This window comes from Osmerus eperlanus, chromosome 22 (assembly GCF_963692335.1).
Source record: "Osmerus eperlanus chromosome 22, fOsmEpe2.1, whole genome shotgun sequence".
In the NCBI taxonomy this organism is placed as follows: Eukaryota; Metazoa; Chordata; class Actinopteri; order Osmeriformes; family Osmeridae; genus Osmerus; species Osmerus eperlanus.
In genome coordinates this window covers 1467934-1489686 of record NC_085039.1, presented here as the reverse complement: position 1 = coordinate 1489686, position 21753 = coordinate 1467934, and the positions used below count along the sequence as shown (strand labels likewise).

General features: G+C 40.4%; 2 protein-coding genes across 5 annotated transcripts in view; both read left to right on the top strand.

The window, feature by feature from the left end:
* LOC134008487 (spectrin beta chain, non-erythrocytic 1-like) overlaps positions 1 to 3089 on the top strand; it is a 54058-nt gene extending 50969 nt beyond the window's left edge. For both annotated transcript variants that reach the window (XM_062447883.1, XM_062447884.1), the window contains 3 exons: positions 342 to 515; positions 1067 to 1109; positions 1711 to 3089. In XM_062447883.1, coding sequence (XP_062303867.1) covers positions 342 to 515; positions 1067 to 1109; positions 1711 to 1935 — 442 coding nt within the window. In that variant the 3' untranslated portion in view covers positions 1936 to 3089. The remainder of the gene's footprint in view (positions 1 to 341; positions 516 to 1066; positions 1110 to 1710) is intronic.
* Positions 3090 to 4557: 1468 nt separating this feature from the next.
* The window catches only part of LOC134008488 (echinoderm microtubule-associated protein-like 6), a 49411-nt gene continuing 32215 nt past the window's right edge, over positions 4558 to 21753 (top strand). For all 3 annotated transcript variants that reach the window (XM_062447887.1, XM_062447886.1, XM_062447885.1), the window contains exons 1-11: positions 4558 to 5588; positions 13107 to 13266; positions 13402 to 13500; positions 13739 to 13807; positions 14119 to 14304; positions 14572 to 14707; positions 16642 to 16843; positions 17013 to 17150; positions 19084 to 19340; positions 19566 to 19775; positions 21520 to 21687. In XM_062447887.1, coding sequence (XP_062303871.1) covers positions 5392 to 5588; positions 13107 to 13266; positions 13402 to 13500; positions 13739 to 13807; positions 14119 to 14304; positions 14572 to 14707; positions 16642 to 16843; positions 17013 to 17150; positions 19084 to 19340; positions 19566 to 19775; positions 21520 to 21687 — 1822 coding nt within the window. In that variant the 5' untranslated portion in view covers positions 4558 to 5391. The remainder of the gene's footprint in view (positions 5589 to 13106; positions 13267 to 13401; positions 13501 to 13738; positions 13808 to 14118; positions 14305 to 14571; positions 14708 to 16641; positions 16844 to 17012; positions 17151 to 19083; positions 19341 to 19565; positions 19776 to 21519; positions 21688 to 21753) is intronic.

The following is a 21753-nucleotide window of genomic DNA, read 5'->3' as shown; positions in this document are numbered from 1 at the left end:
AACTCCCTTTTAGGATGTCTAGGACAACCAAGGTCAGGTAGGGACTGGGGGGTCTGCTTGGCCCATCAGAGGGCACTGGAGACCGATGTCAACGTTGTCAACTAGGTCTGTTGACAAACCGGAAACTGGATGATGTTAACTTCTCTCAACCCCCCACACCAAGGGATGTGGAGGGGGATAGAGTTATACACTGGAGGAGCAAACTGTTGTTGTAGATCTCTTTTACTTGTGTTGGGAATCTGTTTTGTTTGTGTTGTGGCTTTATTGACAATATATGTAATATATGTATATTGATTGTATATCATCAGGTTGTGAGCGACCTTTTGCACTTTCTGTTTCAGGTCCTGGCATAACGTGTACTGTGTAATAAATAACCATGAGATGGGCTTCTACAAAGACAACAAGAATGCCAGTCAAGGCATTCCCTACCACAATGAGATTCCCATCAGCCTGAAGGATGCTGTGTGTGATGTTGCCATTGATTACAAGAAAAAGAAGCATGTCTTCAAGCTCAGGTAAAGACATACCAACATATTGGAATGACAAAGATAAGTCCTTCTGTCAGAACGTATTCTAGAAGCTCTTCAGAAGTATGCTACTGTAACATTTAAACCATCACTCAACCATTACGCTAGCCTGGGTGCCAGCCAAACTTAGCCCGCCCACAAAAAAAAATGGTCGGGAAGTTGGGTCTGGGATCGCTCGGTTGGGGAAAAACTATGTCCGAACAAGAGCTGTTCGGACCAATCAAATTGTCAGGGTGGGCTTTATACGATGATGGACAGATGATCAACAGTAACGTAATCAACCACATCACAAGAGCGCTTGGGTTGAATTCATTTTCAACAAACAACATACTACATTGCTCTGATTGGTTGTAGGTCTATCCAATTGAGTGAAGAGGCATTTTTTTCTGGGTTCGGTTGAAACACGCCCCATACTCACAGCCCAACGGAGCGGTATCAGACTCATATTCTGACTAGAATTATGAGTATGACAACGTCAGGCTACCATTACGCAATTATTGTGTAAAAATGTATTTCTTTTTTTTTCTTATTTCTTACAGAGTTACAGATGGAAATGAGTATCTCTTTCAAGCCAAAGAGGAAGTAAGTCTGTCTATGCTCTGCTTCTGACTTAATGCTGTCAATCTTAGCTGGCATAATTGCAACAAAGGAAACCTCTGGAAAACAATGCAATGTTACAGAAGACAAACTTGTCAAAACCAAATGATTATTGTTGATATTTGAGTCTATACTGAAAGGCTATACTTACTGGTGTCAAGATGTCTTTGACAGGACACAAACAGATGTTGATTTAATGTTTGAGATGGTTTAGCATAAGTTATATTTGCAATAGTTAGCATAAGGGGATGCATTAGCGACCTTTCAAATTCACAAACGTCCCAGATACCTTTATTGTTCATGCCTACTCGATTTTTTCATACCGGAACATTTTGAACGAGGTGTGTATATACATATTAAAGTACAATACAGTAACATAACTGGGTTTAAAAAAATTATTATATCAAAATGTTTGTAAAATTCCTGATGATGGTCAAGAGAAAGCCAATTGATAATGGATCCCCTCCTGCTATATGATTTCAGATCAAGAAATCTGATACACAGGTTTCAGACACAGACAGTAGTTACACCTATCTCCTGAGACAGTGGTAGAGAAAACCTGACCTCTTTGTGACCCCCTACTCAGGAGGAGATGAGTACATGGATCCAGGCCATCCTGAATGCAGGGTCGCTGGAAAAGGTAGAGATCACTCCCAGCAACCAGAGCACCCCAGCGTCGAGCCGAGCCCAGACCCTGCCCGCCACCGTCACCCTCACTACGGAGCCCAGCCCGGGCACCGGCAAGCGGGAGAAGGACAAGGAGAAGGACAAGGAGAAGCGCTTCAGCCTTTTCAGCAAGAAAAAACAATAGAGGATCTCTGTGAATTTTTTTTAATTATTATCAGTGAAATGTCTTTTCTCTCTCCCTTTTTTTTCTTTTTTTTCTGCCCATTTCCAATCTATTTTATTCCAGCTGAAACAGAACCACACACCTTGTGCCTAACATTCTGAAGGGTCAGATTAACTAACAGCCCGGAGGTGCAACTATAAGGAAAACACACATTATTTGGTGGAGGTTAGAAGGTGTGGGGCAAATTTCACCATGAAATTGTTTGATAATGTCAAATAGAGGACCGAATGCAGGTTTTTCTTCCATTGTTTTTTATTATGTCTTTGTTCATTTGATTGTTTTTCTTTGTTTTTAATTGTGGTTAGTAATGGGTCTGAGTATTTAAACATTTCCTCAATTTTGTGAGGGTGTCTTGAAGAGACGACCTGAATTATCTTTTACTGTTGCGAAGGGAGGCAACAGTGCTTCAAATGATTCCTTATTTTGTGTATGCTCAGTGCTCACACACATTTTGGATCAAAATTTAACTTACACTCAACACACTTCTTAAACAGTTAGGCTCCTGAAGAACATAATCCTAGCCAGTATATCTGCATGCTTTATCTGGTTTAGAAAAAGCCTTATGTCTCACTTACAATTGAAACTTGATGGATGGATCTCCAGAAATGATTTCCTCAAGGTGGACCATTTTTTAACATAGTTGTTTTTTTGTTGCATTATAATATATGTTTGAAATAATAATTATAGTACAGATTATAAAATCAGTATGTATTATAAACACTTAAAAGCATTGATGTTAAATGGAAAAGTGGAAATACAGCATTTTCTGCAAAAAAGTAATCCTGAAAAAAGTTTGCTTGCTTGTCAGCTATAGCACTGCGCATTATGATTTTTGCTACGTTATCTTGCTATATGATACATAGTGTGCATTTCTCTGTCACTGTATCTATTGTATTGAAATAAATGCCATCTACTGCACAATCAGAAATTACATAATGGGAATGAAATTCTTTGCAAGGTCTGGGTCTTTGGGGCATATATATAGAACATAGACCTGTCATTCTGATATATGAAACTGCACCTGTAGACTCTCTTTCTCTCTCTCTCGATTTCACTCAGTCACTCACTATCTCTGTTAAATATGTGCAATATCATTAAACTGCTTTTAAACATTACAGCTTTTGTGCATCCATTTTGGTAGTGTGTGGATATTTGTTAGTATTTGAGTAATACATACAGATCTGAAAAACATAAAATAAGAGACCACTACAAGGGACCAGGAACAGAAGGGTAAACTTTAAGTTGAGGCCACTGCAAATTTTACCCTTCTGTTCTTCTCTTAAAATTGTCCTTCTCAAAAACATTTAAAAGGAAAGAAAAGGTGCAATGGTCTCTTATTTTTTTCCAGAGCTGTATGTCACATTATTCATATGTGTTCTTGTGCACGGTGAAAGTTCAAAATATGTCTTAATAAATTACATGTGATATTAAAGCAAATAAACCTAGGCCTATACCCATTATCCTGTGAGCTGGCACTAGGAAGATAAGAAATCTATTACTGTCTAAATATATTTAGTTTCCATCTCAACACAAAATGTTACTTCACTCTTTAATGCTTTCCATGCCGGTAATGTGCCCTGAGATCTTCAACTTGTGTATACAAAAGGAAACACGACTCATTGTATGCCTGCATTAACACAATGATGAGTGGTGAACACAGGACTTTTGGCAGTCATGGAAGGGTCACCATATGGACAAGCCATATGTTTCAGATTAAGCCATAAAACCAGTGCTTTAGGCAAGGACATACAATTTTGCCTAACCATCTACATGCTTGTACAACACAAAGGGAGATAGAGTTGCTGTGGAGAATGTGGTTTACCTAAAATCCCTAGCTTCATTATCTGTAGTTATTGAAGGTGTCCATGCTATAAACGCACGGGTCTTCCAACATTGTAACATACAATAAAACAATACGCTCAATATAACATCAGTCAGATCCGTAATAGCATTTGTAGCCTGATGAGAGAACTATCAAGCACTACTTTTACTTAGGATGGTTACTCTTAGTCCAGTTAGTGAAAACGGAATAAAAAACATTCACTTTGGAGTTGAGAGTCAGATTGTCCTATTACTTGTATCTCACTTACCAGTATCTCGGTTTCGCTAAGTGAGTGTGATTGTATTGCTGTTCTTGTGTTTGATAAGTTATGGATACTTTTAGTTCATATCAGCTCATCTGTACCATTATATATTGGCATTTATTAGGCTACGTAAAACATGATACATTGCTGATACTTTTTATCAACGTATCAGCAATGTCCTACACGGGGAATTAGTTTCAGCACCGAGGACAGCGCAATGGCCTAGCGGTTGCCGGTATATGTAGTTGTTGACGGAAAGCCATTTAATTGTGAATGACGGTAAAGATGTCAATAGAAAACTTCAAGATCCACCATTCATTGCTCTATCACGGGTATTTGTGCGTATCAAATAAGAGCCGCCCTACAAGGCGTCGTGGTAACCAAGTATTAAGCGTAGAAAGCGGCTGGAGCCCCAATTCTTAAACACGTTACACTGAAAATGCTTCTGATTAGACAAGTCCCTACGCTTAAATCGTTAACTTCAGGATAATATCCACTGTATAAGAATTGTGCATGTTTTCACCCGTTTCACTTTACATCAACCGTGGACCAGTCTCTTTATTATATTCCTAATGTATAACATGATCAATTAATAGAGAAACAACAGGGAAAGCCTACGTAAGTGGAGACGAATCGGCTGCAGCCGATCGCTTTACAATTGGGAATATACGTTGATATATCGGCACATATTTCCCTTGATTTGTATAAACACAAATCCATGCAAATATTTCACGGTCGATCGGGAATTGTCTAAAGGATTTTGCATGGCGTTGGAACATCGGCAGGTTTAATGGTGTCAACGATGGAATTTAGCTTTCTGACAGATTCATACGGTCGTTTGATGTTGCACCCGACCTTTTCGGACCAGGATTGCTTTTCCAGGTTTGAGTTTTGAAAGCGGCAGATTGAGGATCCATGTTTAACATGAGAAGAGCCGACTAGTAGCTGGCTATGTCTGAAATGTAGCTCGAATATTTTATGAACACTTTAGATGATTTATATTTTACATCGTGCACTAGTCAGTTGATAGCCGAGTCAATGAAGAGCAACATCAATTCATTTAAGAGCTGTTCCAAACCCTTACAGACCTAAGGAAATGTAGGCTTAATGCATGCGTAGCCTTATTGAATAGTTGTGCACACCAAGATACGTTCAACAGTCCAAGAGCATTATTCATTTTAAGACGGGTCAACGAAGATCAGTGTTTAATATATGGCTATCTACCAGTGGACCGCTCTTCTCTATGTTTAATAATTTGCACATTACAGTTGATCTGAAGCAGAAACTGACTTGTAAATTAAACCAGTACAGTTGGTTTTTAGTTTGATAAGGCATGGCCGACAAGACTGCTCCTCGTTGCCAATTGAGGTTGGAATGGATTCATGGATACAGGGGACATCAGTGCCGTAACAACTTGTATTACACTGCGGGGAAGGAGCTAGTTTACTTCGTGGCTGGAGTCGGCGTGGTTTATAATACGAGAGAACATACCCAGAAGTTTTTTCTTGGACACAATGATGACATTATCAGGTAAGCCAGCCCATACATTTAAAGTCCGGATCTGATTCAACGCAAATTAATTGTTACTTTGATGCTGACTCATAATATAAATCGATGTGTCACCAAGTGGTTTTCGGAACCATTAAGAGACCGTGTTACATTCAACCATGAACTCTAAACTCAGGATCATGGGAGATAACATTAGACATTGCTTTTCTTTGAGTTACCAGACCTTATAGGTTTCTATCTCGCCCTTTTCAACAAGGAGAGCTACCATCATTTGAACCAGAGATTTAAATTCACCAGTGCTTTAGCCCAAATTGACTTACACATGAAAGCCTTCAAACACAGGAAAGTACACACGAATGAAAAAGAAAAATTATATAGTATAACAGTAGTGGGTGGCAATATTTGAGGTATCTTCCATACTCCTCCTCTGATTTTTAAAAATTTCTCTTCAGATTTTATTTCTCTAGTCAGAAAACAGGCCTTTTCCACTGTTCGAATTTGAGATTTGAACTACCAATCTGTATGATAACCTGAATGTAAAATTTAAGAGAAATTATACATTTGAGCAAAATGGCATATTAAGTCACTGACCCGCTTCACCCAACCCTTATTCCAAACAATCTTTGCAGACTACCATTCCTCCTCATCTCGGATACAGGATCTATCGATAGTTCAAAGCTAACTTATCCATTCACAAGAGATCAGTGATATCCAAATTAAGAAAGGAAGGGAAATAAATACATTTGAGAGCTTACACAATGTCTCTGTTTTTCCACAAGCCATTGATCAACTGCTGATGGATTGTGTGTGAGTAGCATAGGGGATGCCTTTTAGGGCTGCAACAAACGATTATTTTGACTAAGTGAACGATTATTAGAACGATTAATAGACTAATCGTCGAGACATTGTCATTCACCATTTAATTAACTGTATCAACAAGTGACTGACTGATGCAGCATTCTGCCTAATATCTCCTTTTGTATTTCATATGGTTATGGAACATAATAAAGGTGAGTGATAAGACGTTTTATTTTTTGATAAACTATTTTAAAAAGCATTCGCAAAATTTCCTCTCTCATATCTTATATGAGACAATTATCCACAACGTCGCCAATTTTTTATTGTCGACGTTGTGGATAACGTCGACAAATAGTTTTAGGCCTTGGCACTGGCTTAAGGAGACCAATACTCTTTAAGTGATTGGGGTCACTCTCCAGCAAAGAACCAATCAGTCGTTGAAATTGTAAGAGTTGGGTTAATGAATTGCACAGCCAGTCTGGTATGGCCACCAGTTTACCTAGAGTACAACATTGTCACACTGGATGTTTCGATAAAGGGGAAGTTAAGACAACAAGAAAACATCCATTCACCAGGACATGTTGAGTATTCCCTGTCTTTAGCTATGCAGTCCTCCTCACCTGTCGCTGTCGATCTCCCTCTTAGATTTCTTCCGGTCAAAACAGTAAGGAAAAATACTGCCCACTTGACAAAATACAGTTGGCTTACTATGGTCATACATGGTCAAATTCAGAATTAACCACATTGCTAACGTAACATAGAGAGTTAAAGCCTGCATCTCTCACCGCTCAGCCACCTGACTCCAGGTGGCTGAGCGGTGAGGGAGTCGGGCTAGTAATCTGAAGGTTGCCAGTTCGATTCCCAGCCGTGCCAAATGACGTTGTGTCCTTGGGCAAGGCACTTCACCCTACTTGCTTCGGGGAGAATGTCCCTGTACTTACTGTAAGTCGCTCTGGATAAGAGCGTCTGCTAAATGACTAAATGTAAATGTAATGTAAATATCTCTGTATACTCCAAATAGAAGTCCACTTAGGTTTGGTATCGATTCTTTGTGACTGTCTGTGAGATTTTTAGTAAAATAATAAACATAGGCACGCAATTAAGATTAGTTTATACACAAAAAAGGAGTTGTGACGGATGAAAAATATTTAATTAGCTTGTTAGTGACATTGGTAATATACATATTCTACAGTAGAATCACAGAGGTTTTAAAGATCCCATGACATGCTGTTTTTGGATGCTTTTATATAGGCCTTAGTGGTCCCCTAATACTGTATCTGAAGTCTCTCCCGAAATTCAGCGGTGGTGCAGAATTACAGCCACTACGAGCAGTCCCACAATGAGCTTTCCTCAGGACATGTCGTTTCTGTGTCTGTAGCTTTAAATGCTATGAGGAAGAAAAAGGCGGGGCTAACTGCCATGCTTCGGTTGTTTGCAACATAGACATAATAAAGAGTAGATGCCGCATCGACCACTCCTGCCTACTGGCACTGACGAGCCGTGGGGCCGCCATCTTGGAACGGGCAACCGCTCCACTCAGTGTAATCTGTTTGGCTGGGGCAATGAGCTGTCAGCGCATCTAATTAATCATACCGAACTGAATACCGAACTGATTTTCACGTGGTTTGCTTTGCTGCAAAGGTCATACATGTAGCTATGATACAGGACATGGTTATTCTTTTCACAAAATACAACCAATAGTATGGTAATGTTAAATCTTACTTGTGAAAAGTAATCCCCCGTGCCCTGTTTGCAATTGTCCGCCGATTTGAGCAGGAAAATGCTGCACAGTGCTGGCATCTTGTTTATTCTGATGCTACGCAACTAGTAATTTGCCCTGTCCAAGATGGCGGACGCATTTCTCGCGCCCAGCAGCCAATGCAGCTCTACTCTTTATTATGTATATGGTTTGCAAGCCATGATGTCTCGAGGAAAAACCAATATCGCGCTTGCACGGTCGTAGCTCATTTTCTCATTGGTGGGCCAAATTCTCTGTGCGGGCTAAGCAGAGGAAGGTGAGGTAACCTTCCCTATTGTGACGTCACAATAGGGACATTTTCAAAACCAAACGTTTCAGCTTTCATTTTTTCAAAGGCGGAGAAGAATAGCCAGGGCTTGGTTTACACCTATCGAAATTTCTAGCCACTGGAGGACCAAAGGCAGGCTCGGGGAACTCATATTAATGTTAAATAACCTCCTAAAGTGAACATTTCATGTCATGGGACCTTTAATAAGAAAGCATGTGCACTGACAGCACAGGACTAATTCGATTTTTGTTTTGCTCTCAGACTGTAGCCCCTCAGTTATGCATCAATAATGGAGAAGTTACAAGTAATAAAGAAGACAATACAAGTAATAAAATACAATAGCTAGGCCTACTCAACTAATTATTCTCTCTTTTAAGCAAGCATTGAGGTATTTACTCACACTCTAAATGTTTTATACACAAATACATAACTAAACACACACACGCATACAAAAGCACGCTTTAATGTATAATATTCATGAATCACTTCAACATATTTAACACCCATAGCCATTGATGACTTACATTCACTATGTATAGCACTTTATGACACAATTGAACATGTTTTTTTATTCAGATAAGAGAGATAAAATACATGCAGTGAATCCTTACATATTATAAATGTTATATTGCACAAGTGTTTCATGCGTTTCTAGATTTTACATTGTCTAGGGCTAAGCAGGCTTGATCTTGCTGATTAGCTTCAGCAGTGAAAAGAGGGGATCACCAACCATGAGCAGAAAGAGCCACAGGCTCTCTGAAAATCACTTAGATGAACCTCACATTAACCACATTTGATTTGGGTTTAGTCACACCAGAACAGAATACCCAGTCTTATTCCATCATTTCTTCGGTCAGCAGACAGTCAAAGCGGTTTATTTGTCTCATGCACCGGATAGCATTGCATCATCAGGACAGTGAAATTATTGTGACCTGGAGAGCAAAATCTATGCAGTAGCATAAAAAATTAATAATGCGTCAATGCATTCATATTGAAACGTACACAACACTCTACCTCCGTGTATTAGTGTATCAGTGTATAATATATGCTCAACAATGCTTTTTATGCAAATGAAAAATGCAAATTCCTGCTCTGGGCAAACTTTGAGAAGAATGATTGAAATAAGCGTGTGACAGTCAGAACAAGGGGGACCCACATGTCCTCTCACAGCATTACTATGCCTGATGTAAACTGACAGAGGAAGAGAACTGCTGAAAACGAGTATGTGCAGATTGCTGATGCTGACATCGCACGTAGATTTTCTTTTTGTTCTGCAGTCAGACATCATTTGCCAGATGTGTCGGTAAGCAGTAGGAATTAATGTTAGCATAGTTAAGTGAGGGGGCTTAGGTGTCATGTTTATACCCCACTTTACCTGTGTGTGTGTGTGTGTGTGTGTGAGTAAGAGAGTTCATGCATGTCAGGCACCACGTAGGCAGTTGGTCATATCCTCCTGGGCACAATGGTGGGCTAGTCTGAATCATGGGTAGCCTTAGGGGTCAACCTACTCTGTCCACGTTCTACAGATGGCCAATGCCTGCTGTCCATCGGAGGAAACAAAAGAGCCACCATACATTTTTTCAAGCTCCTGTAAGCAGTCCGCAAAAACTTTTCTGTGTATTGCATTCAAAGAATGATATTACTTTGTATGTGAATGTTATTTATTTTATGTTTTAGGTATATTTTACAGCAATGTTTATTTGTCAGGCAAATTACACCACAAGGAGATCCACACTCGGATTTGCTCCCTTAGATAGGAATGTATCTATCGGATTGAAAAATAGTATAGACTAATGCTATGATAAATATGAATGTTCTATCACTGAACACAATGTAGACCCCATTTACTTATTTTACATAGCATTTGCAATAAATAGCCAGATTTGTGTGTGATAAGGACAGTGTGCAGGCATGTGTAGGGGGTTAAATATAGGCCAAACAACCAAAACACATTTTCCTATGGTATAAAAGAAGATGGGGAAACTGAACAGTGTATTAGCATTAACCAAATAATGCCAATACAAATATAAATTATAGTTATTTGACTCTGGGTTAAATCAGCAAGAATGGTCAAAGTAAGGTTAAAATGAAATACACATTTAATAACATTGCAAATGAATGAAAGCTATTACAAGGCAAACATGTTACAAAATAAAGGCTTTAAATGGTACCTACTCTACTCTAGAGAAAGCAAGAGTAGGACAGTAGGACAAGGGAGAACTGAGGAGAAGGTCTCAGGAGATGAAGAATCCACAGAACAATGCATTACAATTCCCTTTATACACAAGACCAACCAATCAAACCAAATCTTGAATGGGGTGTGAGAGCCATCAAGTTGAGACCGTCCAGAAACTCTAGACTTTAGCATATGAGAGGTGGGGGCAGGTTGACAAACACCCTTACACATGCATCGCAAAATCCCACTGTCCTCCAATTATTGTTGCAGCCGTTTGTCTGTACTGAATCAGAATCAGAAAGGGTTTTAATCGCCATGAAAGTTTGCACAGACAAGGAATTTACTTTGGTAGGAGTGTGCATACATTCAACATATAGGAGTACATCTTAAATAAGTGCTGTAAGTTTAAACAAGTCTAACTATACTATACAAAAGGTGAAAAGTCTAATTAACTAATACTAAGGGGACAGGTATGTATAATAAAATAAATATAATGTATAAAATAGCTATAATGTACAATTATATATATATATATATAAAATAAAATACAAATAGGGTGCTTAGTGCAAATATGACATGGGTGCAAAAATGGCAAGGGTTCAATGTGTGTTTTATCTTGTAATTGTCTGTCTTTTGCTTTGTTTTGTATTGTGCTATGGACCGTTTTTTGTGTGTCCAGAATAAAGAAACAATAACAATATGGCAATGGTTTAACCAGCACGTCTGTGGTTTAAAGTGTGTGAACCCTTGTTGAAGAGGCCAGTGGCAGATGGAAAGAAACTGTTCTTGTGGCGTGAGGTTTTGGTCCTGATGGACCGCATCCTTCTGCTGGAGGGGAGTAGCTGAAACAGAGCTTATCAACTTTTCAGCAGTGCGGATGATACGCTGCAGTCTACTCTTGTCCTTGGCAGTGGCAGCAGCGTACCAGATGGTGATGGAGGAGGTGAGGATGGACTCAATGATAGTTGTGTAGAAGTGCACTATCATTGTCTTTGGCAGGTTGAATTTATTCAGCTGCCGTAGGAAGTACATCCTCTGTTGTGCTTTCAACTGCAGCCAACTGCTGCCAGAATATTTCATACCATTCATAAAAATTAATGACGAACATGCTGTCCAGCTCCATCTGAAAAATATTCTGTTTGGCTTCGATGTCAGTAGACGATGTGACATAAATAAAATGCTGCACACCATACTTACAGTAGGAAGATATTTAAGACATTGGACTGTTTGACCAGTTTAATATGACAAGTACTGGGATATAATATTACTACCTATGTAAAAAAAAAAAGTTATGTGTCCAAGGTACATCTTGAACTGTTTTACACTGAACAAATGCTCAAAGAATGTTTGATCAAGCAAGAACAACAGGGCACCTCCACACCATCAACATACTTGTATTGGTGGATGTAACATCCTGTCTGTCTCATGGGTTGGAATACACAACCACAGCAGATGCTCCCAGGCACAATACATCTATGGTCTTCCGAGATGGCGATGCCGATACATTCATATTATTACTATTATGTATACTATATATAGTGTATGGTACAGTATAACCTTGAGGTTTCAGAAAGAAACCTTTTCAGATCCTTATGGCGTCGTTTGAAACCATCGTTTGACTTCGGTTGCAACACACTATCGAGTTCCTAAAGGCCTCTTTTGGCAATTTCAGCACAAGAATGTAAGGAGCTTCACAAAATGTGTTTGCTGGACTAAAATCACCATGCTCAATGCCAAGTATTGACTGGCGCCATTGAACTCTAGAGCTGTGGATTTCTTTACTGTCTGACAGATGAATCTGCTTTTCTCAGAGGCCAGAAGAAGACTAACAGTGTACCGGTTGTTGGACTGGGGCTATTTTGTCATTGAGCTAGGACCCCTACTGTAATTCCACTGAAGGAAATCTTAATGCTGAACATAGTGAAATTCTAGACAATTATATGCTCCAAACTTTTTTTCTACAGGGCGTGAAAGTACACCCACTCAAGGGGCATGTACCACATGACTTTTGTAGTCGGGTCACCAACAAAGGGTTCTAGAGCAAAACTGCCACAAAGTCAGACCCACACACACAACAACAGCAGACCATTATTTTTGCTAAAACACAGACACACACAAAGCTGTTCCAGAACCAAAACACATTTCACATGACAAAGTTAGGCAGATGTGTTACTACCATTCAACATCTAAACCTGTGCCTGACTAACATTAAAGGCATGTCTCTCCATTAGTTTGTGCCACTGTAATGATGGGACAACACTTTAGGGATAACTGAAATCGTATTTCAAGATTCTTACAGACATATGGGAAATGTATTGCAATTTTACAATTACAGGTAAGAAGGATATATGAATACCCCCGAACTGTTGTTTCTACATATCTAGGGTGTGTAAGTCTCATTAGGGGAGTCAGTCCCCCTCCATTTCCACCTGTAATCCCCTGGGTTTGCCTTGACAAGGGGCACTGTAAGGGGCACAAGGGACACACACATTTTTTATTATTCACATTATTAACCTTACATTTTTTTCCTTTTGACAGCCTCGCTATGCATCCTGACAAGGTTCAAGTGGCCACAGGACAAGTAGGGAAGGATCCCTACATCTGCATTTGGGACACGTATGCTTTGCAGACGGTGTCCATCTTGAGAGACATGCACACACACGGGGTGGCGTGTCTGTCCTTTGACTCAGATGGACAGGTGAGCTCTCAAAACAGTTCGACCACAGCTTGTTGGAGGCTGTTCATAAAGTTGACTGGAACATAAAGTGATCGTCACATCAGATGCTTTGGTTCAGTCTGATATTCATCGTTCTTAAATGTGTTCCTTGTGCAGCGACTGGCCTCCGTTGGACTTGATGCAAAAAACACTGTGTGTGTTTGGGACTGGAAGAAAGGCAGAGTTCTGGCTGCAGCAACTGGACACTCAGACAGGGTAGGCAAGCTGATGGTGCTTTCTGTTTTGCGGCGTGACCTTTGAGGATGTAAAAAGTGGCAGGTTTCATCCATGCCAAATGTGTCTGAACTAATCATTTTTCTACACAGGTGAAGAACTAAAAAATTATCCTCATGATCATTTTAGAGTTAGCAAAAGTTTGCAAAAGACAGTGTGACGGTTTCAGTGTTTTAATCGTATTTCTTGCTATTGTCATTGATTATTCTTTCCTTTCCAGATTTTTGACATTGCATGGGATCCATTCCAGCTCAACAGGCTGGTAAGCTGTGGGGTGAAACATATCAAGGTAAGGCCTACAGTGACTGCAATGCTATCATATTACATTGTGCTGTTGTACTGTAAATAACAGTTGAAGTCACAGTGGTTTACAAAGAGCCCCCCCCTATAGTCTCACGTCAACGTCAAACTAGTACATACACCAAAAACTTCATAGAGGAGGTGGGGCCATTACAGAATGTATACCCAGGATGCCATAGTGCTCAAATTCTCACAAAGATCTATGATGCAAAAGTTTGACCGACAGAACTTTAAGTTTATATTGTGGCATTTTATACCGAAGAATTGTACCTTGTAATTTGTATTTCCTTCATCTCCCAGTTCTGGACTCTGTGTGGAAATGCATTGACACCCAAGCGTGGGATCTTTGGCAAGACTGGGGACCTTCAAACCATCCTGTGTCTAGCCACAGCCAAGGACGAAGTGACATACTCAGGGGCATTGAACGGGGACATTTATGTCTGGAAGGGGTTGAACTTGGCTCGCACTGTGCTAGCAGCGCATGGGGTTGGTGAAATGCACACACACTTACACATATGCACACACAAACAAAAAAGAAAAGCATACTTCTATGGCTCTGCACATTGACCCTTGAGTGTGTATGTGTATGCTTGTATGTTAATGGATATCGTATTTGAATTAACTCTGCTTGAAAATAAGTACACATCTTGAGGGAGGCTGCCTAATTATTTGGAGGGTGTTTGCTCTTCTCCGCCCTGTAAGTGGATTTGAAAAACTGTAGAAAAATCTGTCTGAAACATTAACTTTTTACAGGCAGGGATCTTCAGCATGCATGCCTGCGAGGAGGGATTTGCCACAGGGGGAAGGGACGGATGTGTGAGACTATGGGATGTAGACTTCAAACCCATTACCAAGATTGACCTCAGGGAGACAGAACAAGGATACAAAAGTAAGGAAACGTTGAGCCGCTAACATTTCACTAAGTGGTTGAGTAAGACCCCGGTCGTTAAAGGTCGAGTTCGCTGTTTGGTGCATTCATGCGTCTTTTTGCCCAGTGGATTTCCACGAAATGTCCCCCTTTCAGCTGACATTAAAGTAGGAAGAGGTTAAAAGTTCAGCAATTTAAGTTCAGTCACTCAAGGTTCGGTAACATACAGTATATTTTAAGTTAGTGACGATTTGGAAAAATAATCATTTGTATATTAAAAATAAATATACAAAAGTAGCAATAGAGGAGCATAGCAGTGCAATACAATTTTTTTCTCACACGTTTCTTTTGGATTATGTGCTTGATTCGTGACAGACACCTTGTCATTTAGGTTAAGAATTGGAAATAAGTTTTGGACTGCTACTCTGTAGATTTGGACTTGTTCATCAAATCTTAGTTTAGTGGTAGAAGCTATGGTAAGGCTTGGTTTACAGAAAGGATTAGAGCCTAAACTAAGGCAGAGGTAAAAGAGACGTATTTTGCTAGGGTCCCAAAAATACTATTTTGCTCTCTTATCTGTATCTTTTCCACTTTTCAATGTTATGAAATCTTATGCTTGGATTTGAACATTTTGAACAATAATATTTAAAAACTTTTACATTTAAATTAAGATTAGACTAAATTGAGTCATTAATCAGACGTTAATCAAAACAGACGTTAATCTTGTTGATTCCTAACCATTATGAATAAATATTAATTTATATACTCCTGAAAATTCTATCAAGCCAAACTAACTTGTTACAATATGACTCAATTTCCAGTGCAAGATAGCTACACTATACACAGTATGTGTATAATGTAGTAATTTTAATTACTAAGTAGTGGTGGGCCGTTATCGGCGTTAACGTGCGTTAACGCGCTGTGACTCTTATCGGCGATTTAAAAAAAAATCGTTAATCTATTCTCAAAATTGGGTTGGGAGCTGGGTCTATACTACGCAAACTATGATGACTTTCACCTTGATATTTTAGCGTGGATGTATACCTAGCCGAATTGCACTGTAGGGGGCGAGAACGAGTCTTCGAACCTGTGTGTATGCCTTGTGTATGAAATTATCACATCAAACGTGACGTGCTAACATGGATGCAGCTATGAAGCCGCCTGGTTTGCTTCAGGGAAAATGTATTTTTAAGAAGGTTCCCAATGGAAACCTCGACAAGACTAAGGTTGTTTGCACCTTGTGCTCTGCGGAATTGGTACTGTAGGAGTTCTTCCAGTTTCAAATACCACCTAAACGCAAAGCATCCCTTAGCTAATGCGGAAGATGCCGGGCCAAGCACTGATGTAGCGCAGGGGAAGAGTCGTCGTCAAACTACGATGTTTGAGTGCAACCGAGGCAAGCCCGTCAGCACAGCTCTATCAGCCAAGCTAACTAATCTAATAAACATTTAATAAACACAAGTACATCTTATTGAACATAATTTATTTTCATCACCAATTATCATAGTAGAACAGCTTTCTCAAGCAGTTTGTGATGCATTTTGGAAACAGGAAATGAGCTCCTGGTCTAATGCGCCGCCTGGCTTGAGAAACCCGTTCTCAAAGACTTACTTTTAGTCATTATTTGGGTAGCACACATATTCTGAATGCCTTCGGCGGAATACAAATGAGCCATTTTAACCTAGATTAATCTAGATTAACGCCAAGATTACAGTGAGATTAATCTAGATAAAAAAAAATAATCCATGCCCACCACTATTACTAAGTAACAGTTAGTAATTAGTAATTATTACTAAACTAATATTTATTCATAATGGTTAGGAATCATCAAGATTCACATCTGCTAAGGACTGTAATAGATGTTTCCATTGACTTTATTATTTCTAAGAAACTGCCCCCTTCTCTTTTCTTCCTTGTCTTTCCTGTCACCCACTTTCGTATCCTGTTTTCCTCAGGCTTGTCTATCCGGAGCGTGTGTTGGAAGGCTGACCGTATCCTGGCAGGCACTCAGGACAGTGAGATTTTCGAGGTGATGGTGAGGGACAGGGATAAGCCTGTGCTGCTGATGCAGGGTCACTGTGAAGGAGAACTGTGGGCTTTAGACGTTCATCCCAAACAGCCAGTAGCTGTAACCGGCAGTGATGACCGTTCAGTAAGGTTTGTGGCCTTCTGTATGAATGACTCAATCACTTTGATGTCCAAATGTCACATTTAAAGTATATTAAAAAAAATTCTAAACAGGTTGGAGGGTTGTGGGGGTGACAGAGATGGATAACTTTCTTCCACAATATTCCTCTTGGTCAGCCCTCATGTTCTTGTTCTGCAGACTGTGGAGCCTCGGGGACCACAACCTCATTGCCCGCTGCAACATGGAGGAGGCGGTTCGCAGCGTGTCTTTCAACAACGACGGCTCTCAGCTCGCTCTCGGCATGAAGGACGGCTCTTTCACTGTGCTTCGTGTCAGGTGAGCTATTTTCTCAGCTTGTGAACTGAAACAGTTTTTTTCAAATCCTTTCTAAATACATTGATCACCCTTTTACTTATCTAACTCAGTGCCATGTAACTGATTCAAAGTTTACAGATCAGTTAGTCCTCAACTGACCACACCACATCAACAACCACACCAACTTGTTCAAGGAATTTATTAATAAAAGTCTCTCAGGTCAGCGTAGAACCAATATACAGTTAGGTCCATAAGTATTTGGACATTGACACAATTTTCATCATTTTGGCTCTGTATACCACCACAATGGATTTGAAATGAAACAATCAAGATGTGCTTTAAGTGCAGACTTTCAGCTTTAATTTCAGGGTATTTACATCCAAATCAGGTGAACGGTGTAGGAATTACAATACATTTTATATGTGGCCCCCCCCCTTTTTAAGGGACCAAAAGTAATTGGACAATTGGCTGCTCAGCTGTTCCATGGCCAGGTGTATGTTATTCCCTCATAAAGGGAGTTTGTTATTTCATTGACAAGGAGCAGATAAAAGGTCTAGAGTTAATTTCAAGTATGGTATTTGGAATCTGTTGCTGTCAACTCTCAATATGAAGTCCAAAGAGCTGTCACCATCAGTGAAGCAAGCCATCGTTAGGCTGAAAAATCAAAACAAACCTATCAGAGAGATAGCAAAAACATTAGGTGTGGCCAAATCAACTGTTTGGTACATTCTTAAAAAGAAAGAACGCACTGGTGAGCTCAGCAACACCAAAAGACCCGGAAGACCACGGAAAACAACTGTGGTGGATGACTGAAGAATTCTTTCCCTGGTGAAGAAAAACCCCTTCACAACAGTTGGCCAGATCAAGAACACTCTCCAGGAGGTAGGCGTATCTGTGTCAAAGTCAACAATTAAGAGAAGACTTCACCAGAGTAAATACAGAGGGTTCACCACAAGATGTAAACCATTGGTGAGTCTCAAAAACAGGAATACCAGATTAGAGTTTGCCAAAAAACATCTAAGAGCCTGTACAGTTCTGGAACAACATCCTATGGACAGATGAGACCAAGATCAACTTGTACCAGAATGATGGGAAGAGAAGAGTATGGAGAAGGGAAGGAACTGCTCATGATCCAAAGCATACCACCTCATCAGTGAAGCATGGTGGAGGTAGTGTTATGGCGTGGGCATGTATGGCTGCCAATGGAACTGGTTCCCTTGTATTTATCGATGATGTGACTGCTGACAAAAGCAGTAGGATGAATTCTGAAGTGTTTCGGGCAATATTATCTGCTCAGATTCAGCCAAATGCTTCAGAACTCATAGGACGGCGCTTCACAGTGCAGATGGACAATGACCCGAAGCATACTGCGAAAGCAACCAAAGAGTTTTTAAAGGCAAAGAAGTGGAATGTTCTGCAATGGCCAAGTCAATCACCTGACCTAAATCCAATTGAGCATGCATTTCACTTGCTAAAGACAAAACTGAAGGGAAAATGCCCCAAGAACAAGCATGAACTGAAGACAGTTGCAGTAGAGGCCTGGCAGAGCATCACCAGGGACGAAACCCAGCGTCTGGTGATGTCTATGGGTTCCAGACTTCAGGCTGTCATTGATTGCAAAGGATTTGCAACCTAGTATTAAAAGTGACAATTAGATTTATGATTATGTTAGTTTGTCCAATTATTTTTGGTCCCTTAAAAAGGGGGGGGCCACATATAAAATGTGTTGTAATTCCTACACCGTTCACCTGATTTGGATGTAAATACCCTGAAATTAAAGCTGAAAGTCTGCACTTAAAGCACATCTTGATTGTTTCATTTCAAATCCATTGTGGTGGTATACAGAGCCAAAATGATGAAAATTGTGTCAATGTCCAAATACTTATGGACCTAACTGTAGATCTACCTTACGTGACCTCACGTTCCATTTCCTCTGACACGGGTCTATTCTCAGAGACATGACAGAGGTGGTGCACATCAAGGACAGGAAGGAAGTCATTCACGAGCTCAAGTTCTCCCCGGATGGTTGTTTCCTGGCGGTGGGCTCCAATGATGGCCTGGTGGACATCTATGCAGTGGGGCAGCGCTACAAGAAGGTGGGCGAATGCAACCGTTCCACCTGCTTCATCACGCATCTGGATTGGTCGGTGGACAGTCGCTTCCTACAGACCAATGACGGGGGAGGAGAGAGACTCTTCTATAGGATGCCAGGTTGGTAGACTCTCTAATTGTAAAAGTTTATTTGCAAGAGGTGATACAAACTTTGTGTTGATACTGTAATGATGCTAACAAAAAAAATAAGAATAATAGTAGCTGGGAATGGGAATAGTCATTACAACCAGAATAGAGGAATATCTATCAAGTTTTATCATAAATGTTTGCATATACATTTTGTTATATTCTTTTTACAAAATGTGATGTGCTTTGTCTCTGTAGCAGGCAAACAGCTGTCCAAAGAGGAATCTAAGGGTATCCACTGGATGACCTGGACGGGTATCATCGGACCTGAGGTCAACGGGATTTGGCCCAAGTACTCAAATGTCACAGACATGAACTCTGTGGACGCCAACTACAGCAGCGCTGTGCTGGTGACCGGTGATGATGTCGGCCTTGTCAAACTCTTCAGGTTTCCCTGCCTTAAAAAAGGTTGGTGGGACATTTACTGGATAAACGATTATGCCCATACCAATGTTACCTCTGAAATTCTGAACTGAGCAAATAGAAGTCTGTCTGAGTGCAAACCTCAGTACTCTGAGCAAAGTTTGCAGAGAACCCCACTAGCTTCTTCGTAGCTAAATATATCAGAAAGCTTCACCAGCCTACATGGACCATCGCTTGTGTCCGTTTGAAAGATTTCATCAAGCCATTCGTGTTTAAATGTAAAACTGCCCCTTTTTTTGGGCACCTGTAAAGGTAACGTTCCTGATTTTCGTTGCTAGTCAAAGCTTGAGCTGAGCGCCAGGGTCGTCGTTTTGTTAAAGGGGTAATTGACTGGGTTTTGGGGGTATTTCACACTGTTCTTTAAGGTCTCCGAATAGGGTATGTAACATTGGTTGGGCTGAAAATGGCCTGGGTGCTGTTCTATGCCCCCTGATGCATCCTGTGAAATAGCCCTAGAATGAAACGCTAGGTTTTCTCCTTTTATGGTATGCTCATGAATATATAGATGAGCTGCGCGCTGATTGGTTGGTTTACAACGAGCGAAGCTGCGGAGCAAAGACACAACAGGCCAACAGCACTCACTGAAACATCGAAGGTGGAGACTTGAAATAAAAACTTACAAATAAATCTATTGTGTCTACACAACACTGTTTTCAACAAATTGACTAGATATCATTTGAAATGATAACGCTAGTTGTTTCCACTTCTGTTGTCGAAGCGGGATCAACTTGCGGTTGTGATGATCATAAGGTCGGAACAGCACCTCTTTTCAGCAACAGCTTCATAGCAAATCCTGCTTTACATTGTCCCAGGTTTTCAAAACTCTCAGTGAAATGGTTCGAGCAAATGTGTAATTGAGGGTCAAACTGCACAGGGATCTTCTCATAGGCAAACATCACAGCCCGTAGAATGTTTGGTTCCTTAGGAAGACTGAAAAGTGTCAGCATTCCCTGTACAGCCTGAAACACTGCATTTACGATGGTCCATTTTCAATATCCTTTAAAAACTTCCAAACTTTTTCCTTTGTAATTCCCGTGGAAGTACACAGAGCAGCGCACAGCTAAACTAGTGTCTGAGATTCTGGGCCAGAACACCAGAGGGCTGGTCTGTATGTAAATGTTGGGGCGTGACAAAGGTGATGCTACATTTGTGACGTCAAAAATTCAGCTTTTTCGAAACCGATCATTTTACAGCTGCAGTTTGAAGTTGTGAGATTTAGATAGGAAAGAGGTGTCAATGGACTTTGAGGTTCACTGTATGTCCCTTTTACTCACCGAACTGTCGTTATTCAACTATGACAAGGTAAAATCGGTTTTGCAATCAAGGACTCCTTTAAAAGCTTGCGTGTAGCCTAGAGTGACATTGAAACGTATGAAGTGGGTCCGCCTCATTTGGCCGATCAACTGAACATTTATAGATTTGCTAAAATAATAATTTAAAAACTACAGATTTTATTTTCTGTGCGGTCTGAAAAATCTTGTGCGCGGGTCCTTCAACTGGTCTGCGCAGGCGCGCAGCTTAGAGGGAACATTGGCCCATACAGACACCCGAAAACGCATATCCAGTAGGAAAGTTAACATGTAGATGTCTTCAGGTAGTTTTATCGTACTTCAAGTCCCTATGAAAATTCTGGAACCTGTTGTATACTTCATGTATGTTCAGAAGTCTTCATTGATGTGGAACTGACGTTTCTGTAATGCTAAAATTGATTTCTTTCTCTGTGAAACAGCAGCTAAGTTCAAAAAGTACATTGGACACTCTGCTCACGTGACCAACGTGCGCTGGTCTCATGATCTCCAGTGGGTGATGAGCACCGGAGGAGCGGACCATGCCCTGTTCCAGTGGAGGTTTCTCCCAGAGGGAGTCATGAACGGGGTGCTGGAACCTCTTCTGCAAGGTGGTCATGGACCTGCAATAACAAACACCTATAGCCTTCATTTCTATACTCTTGATTTACCATATA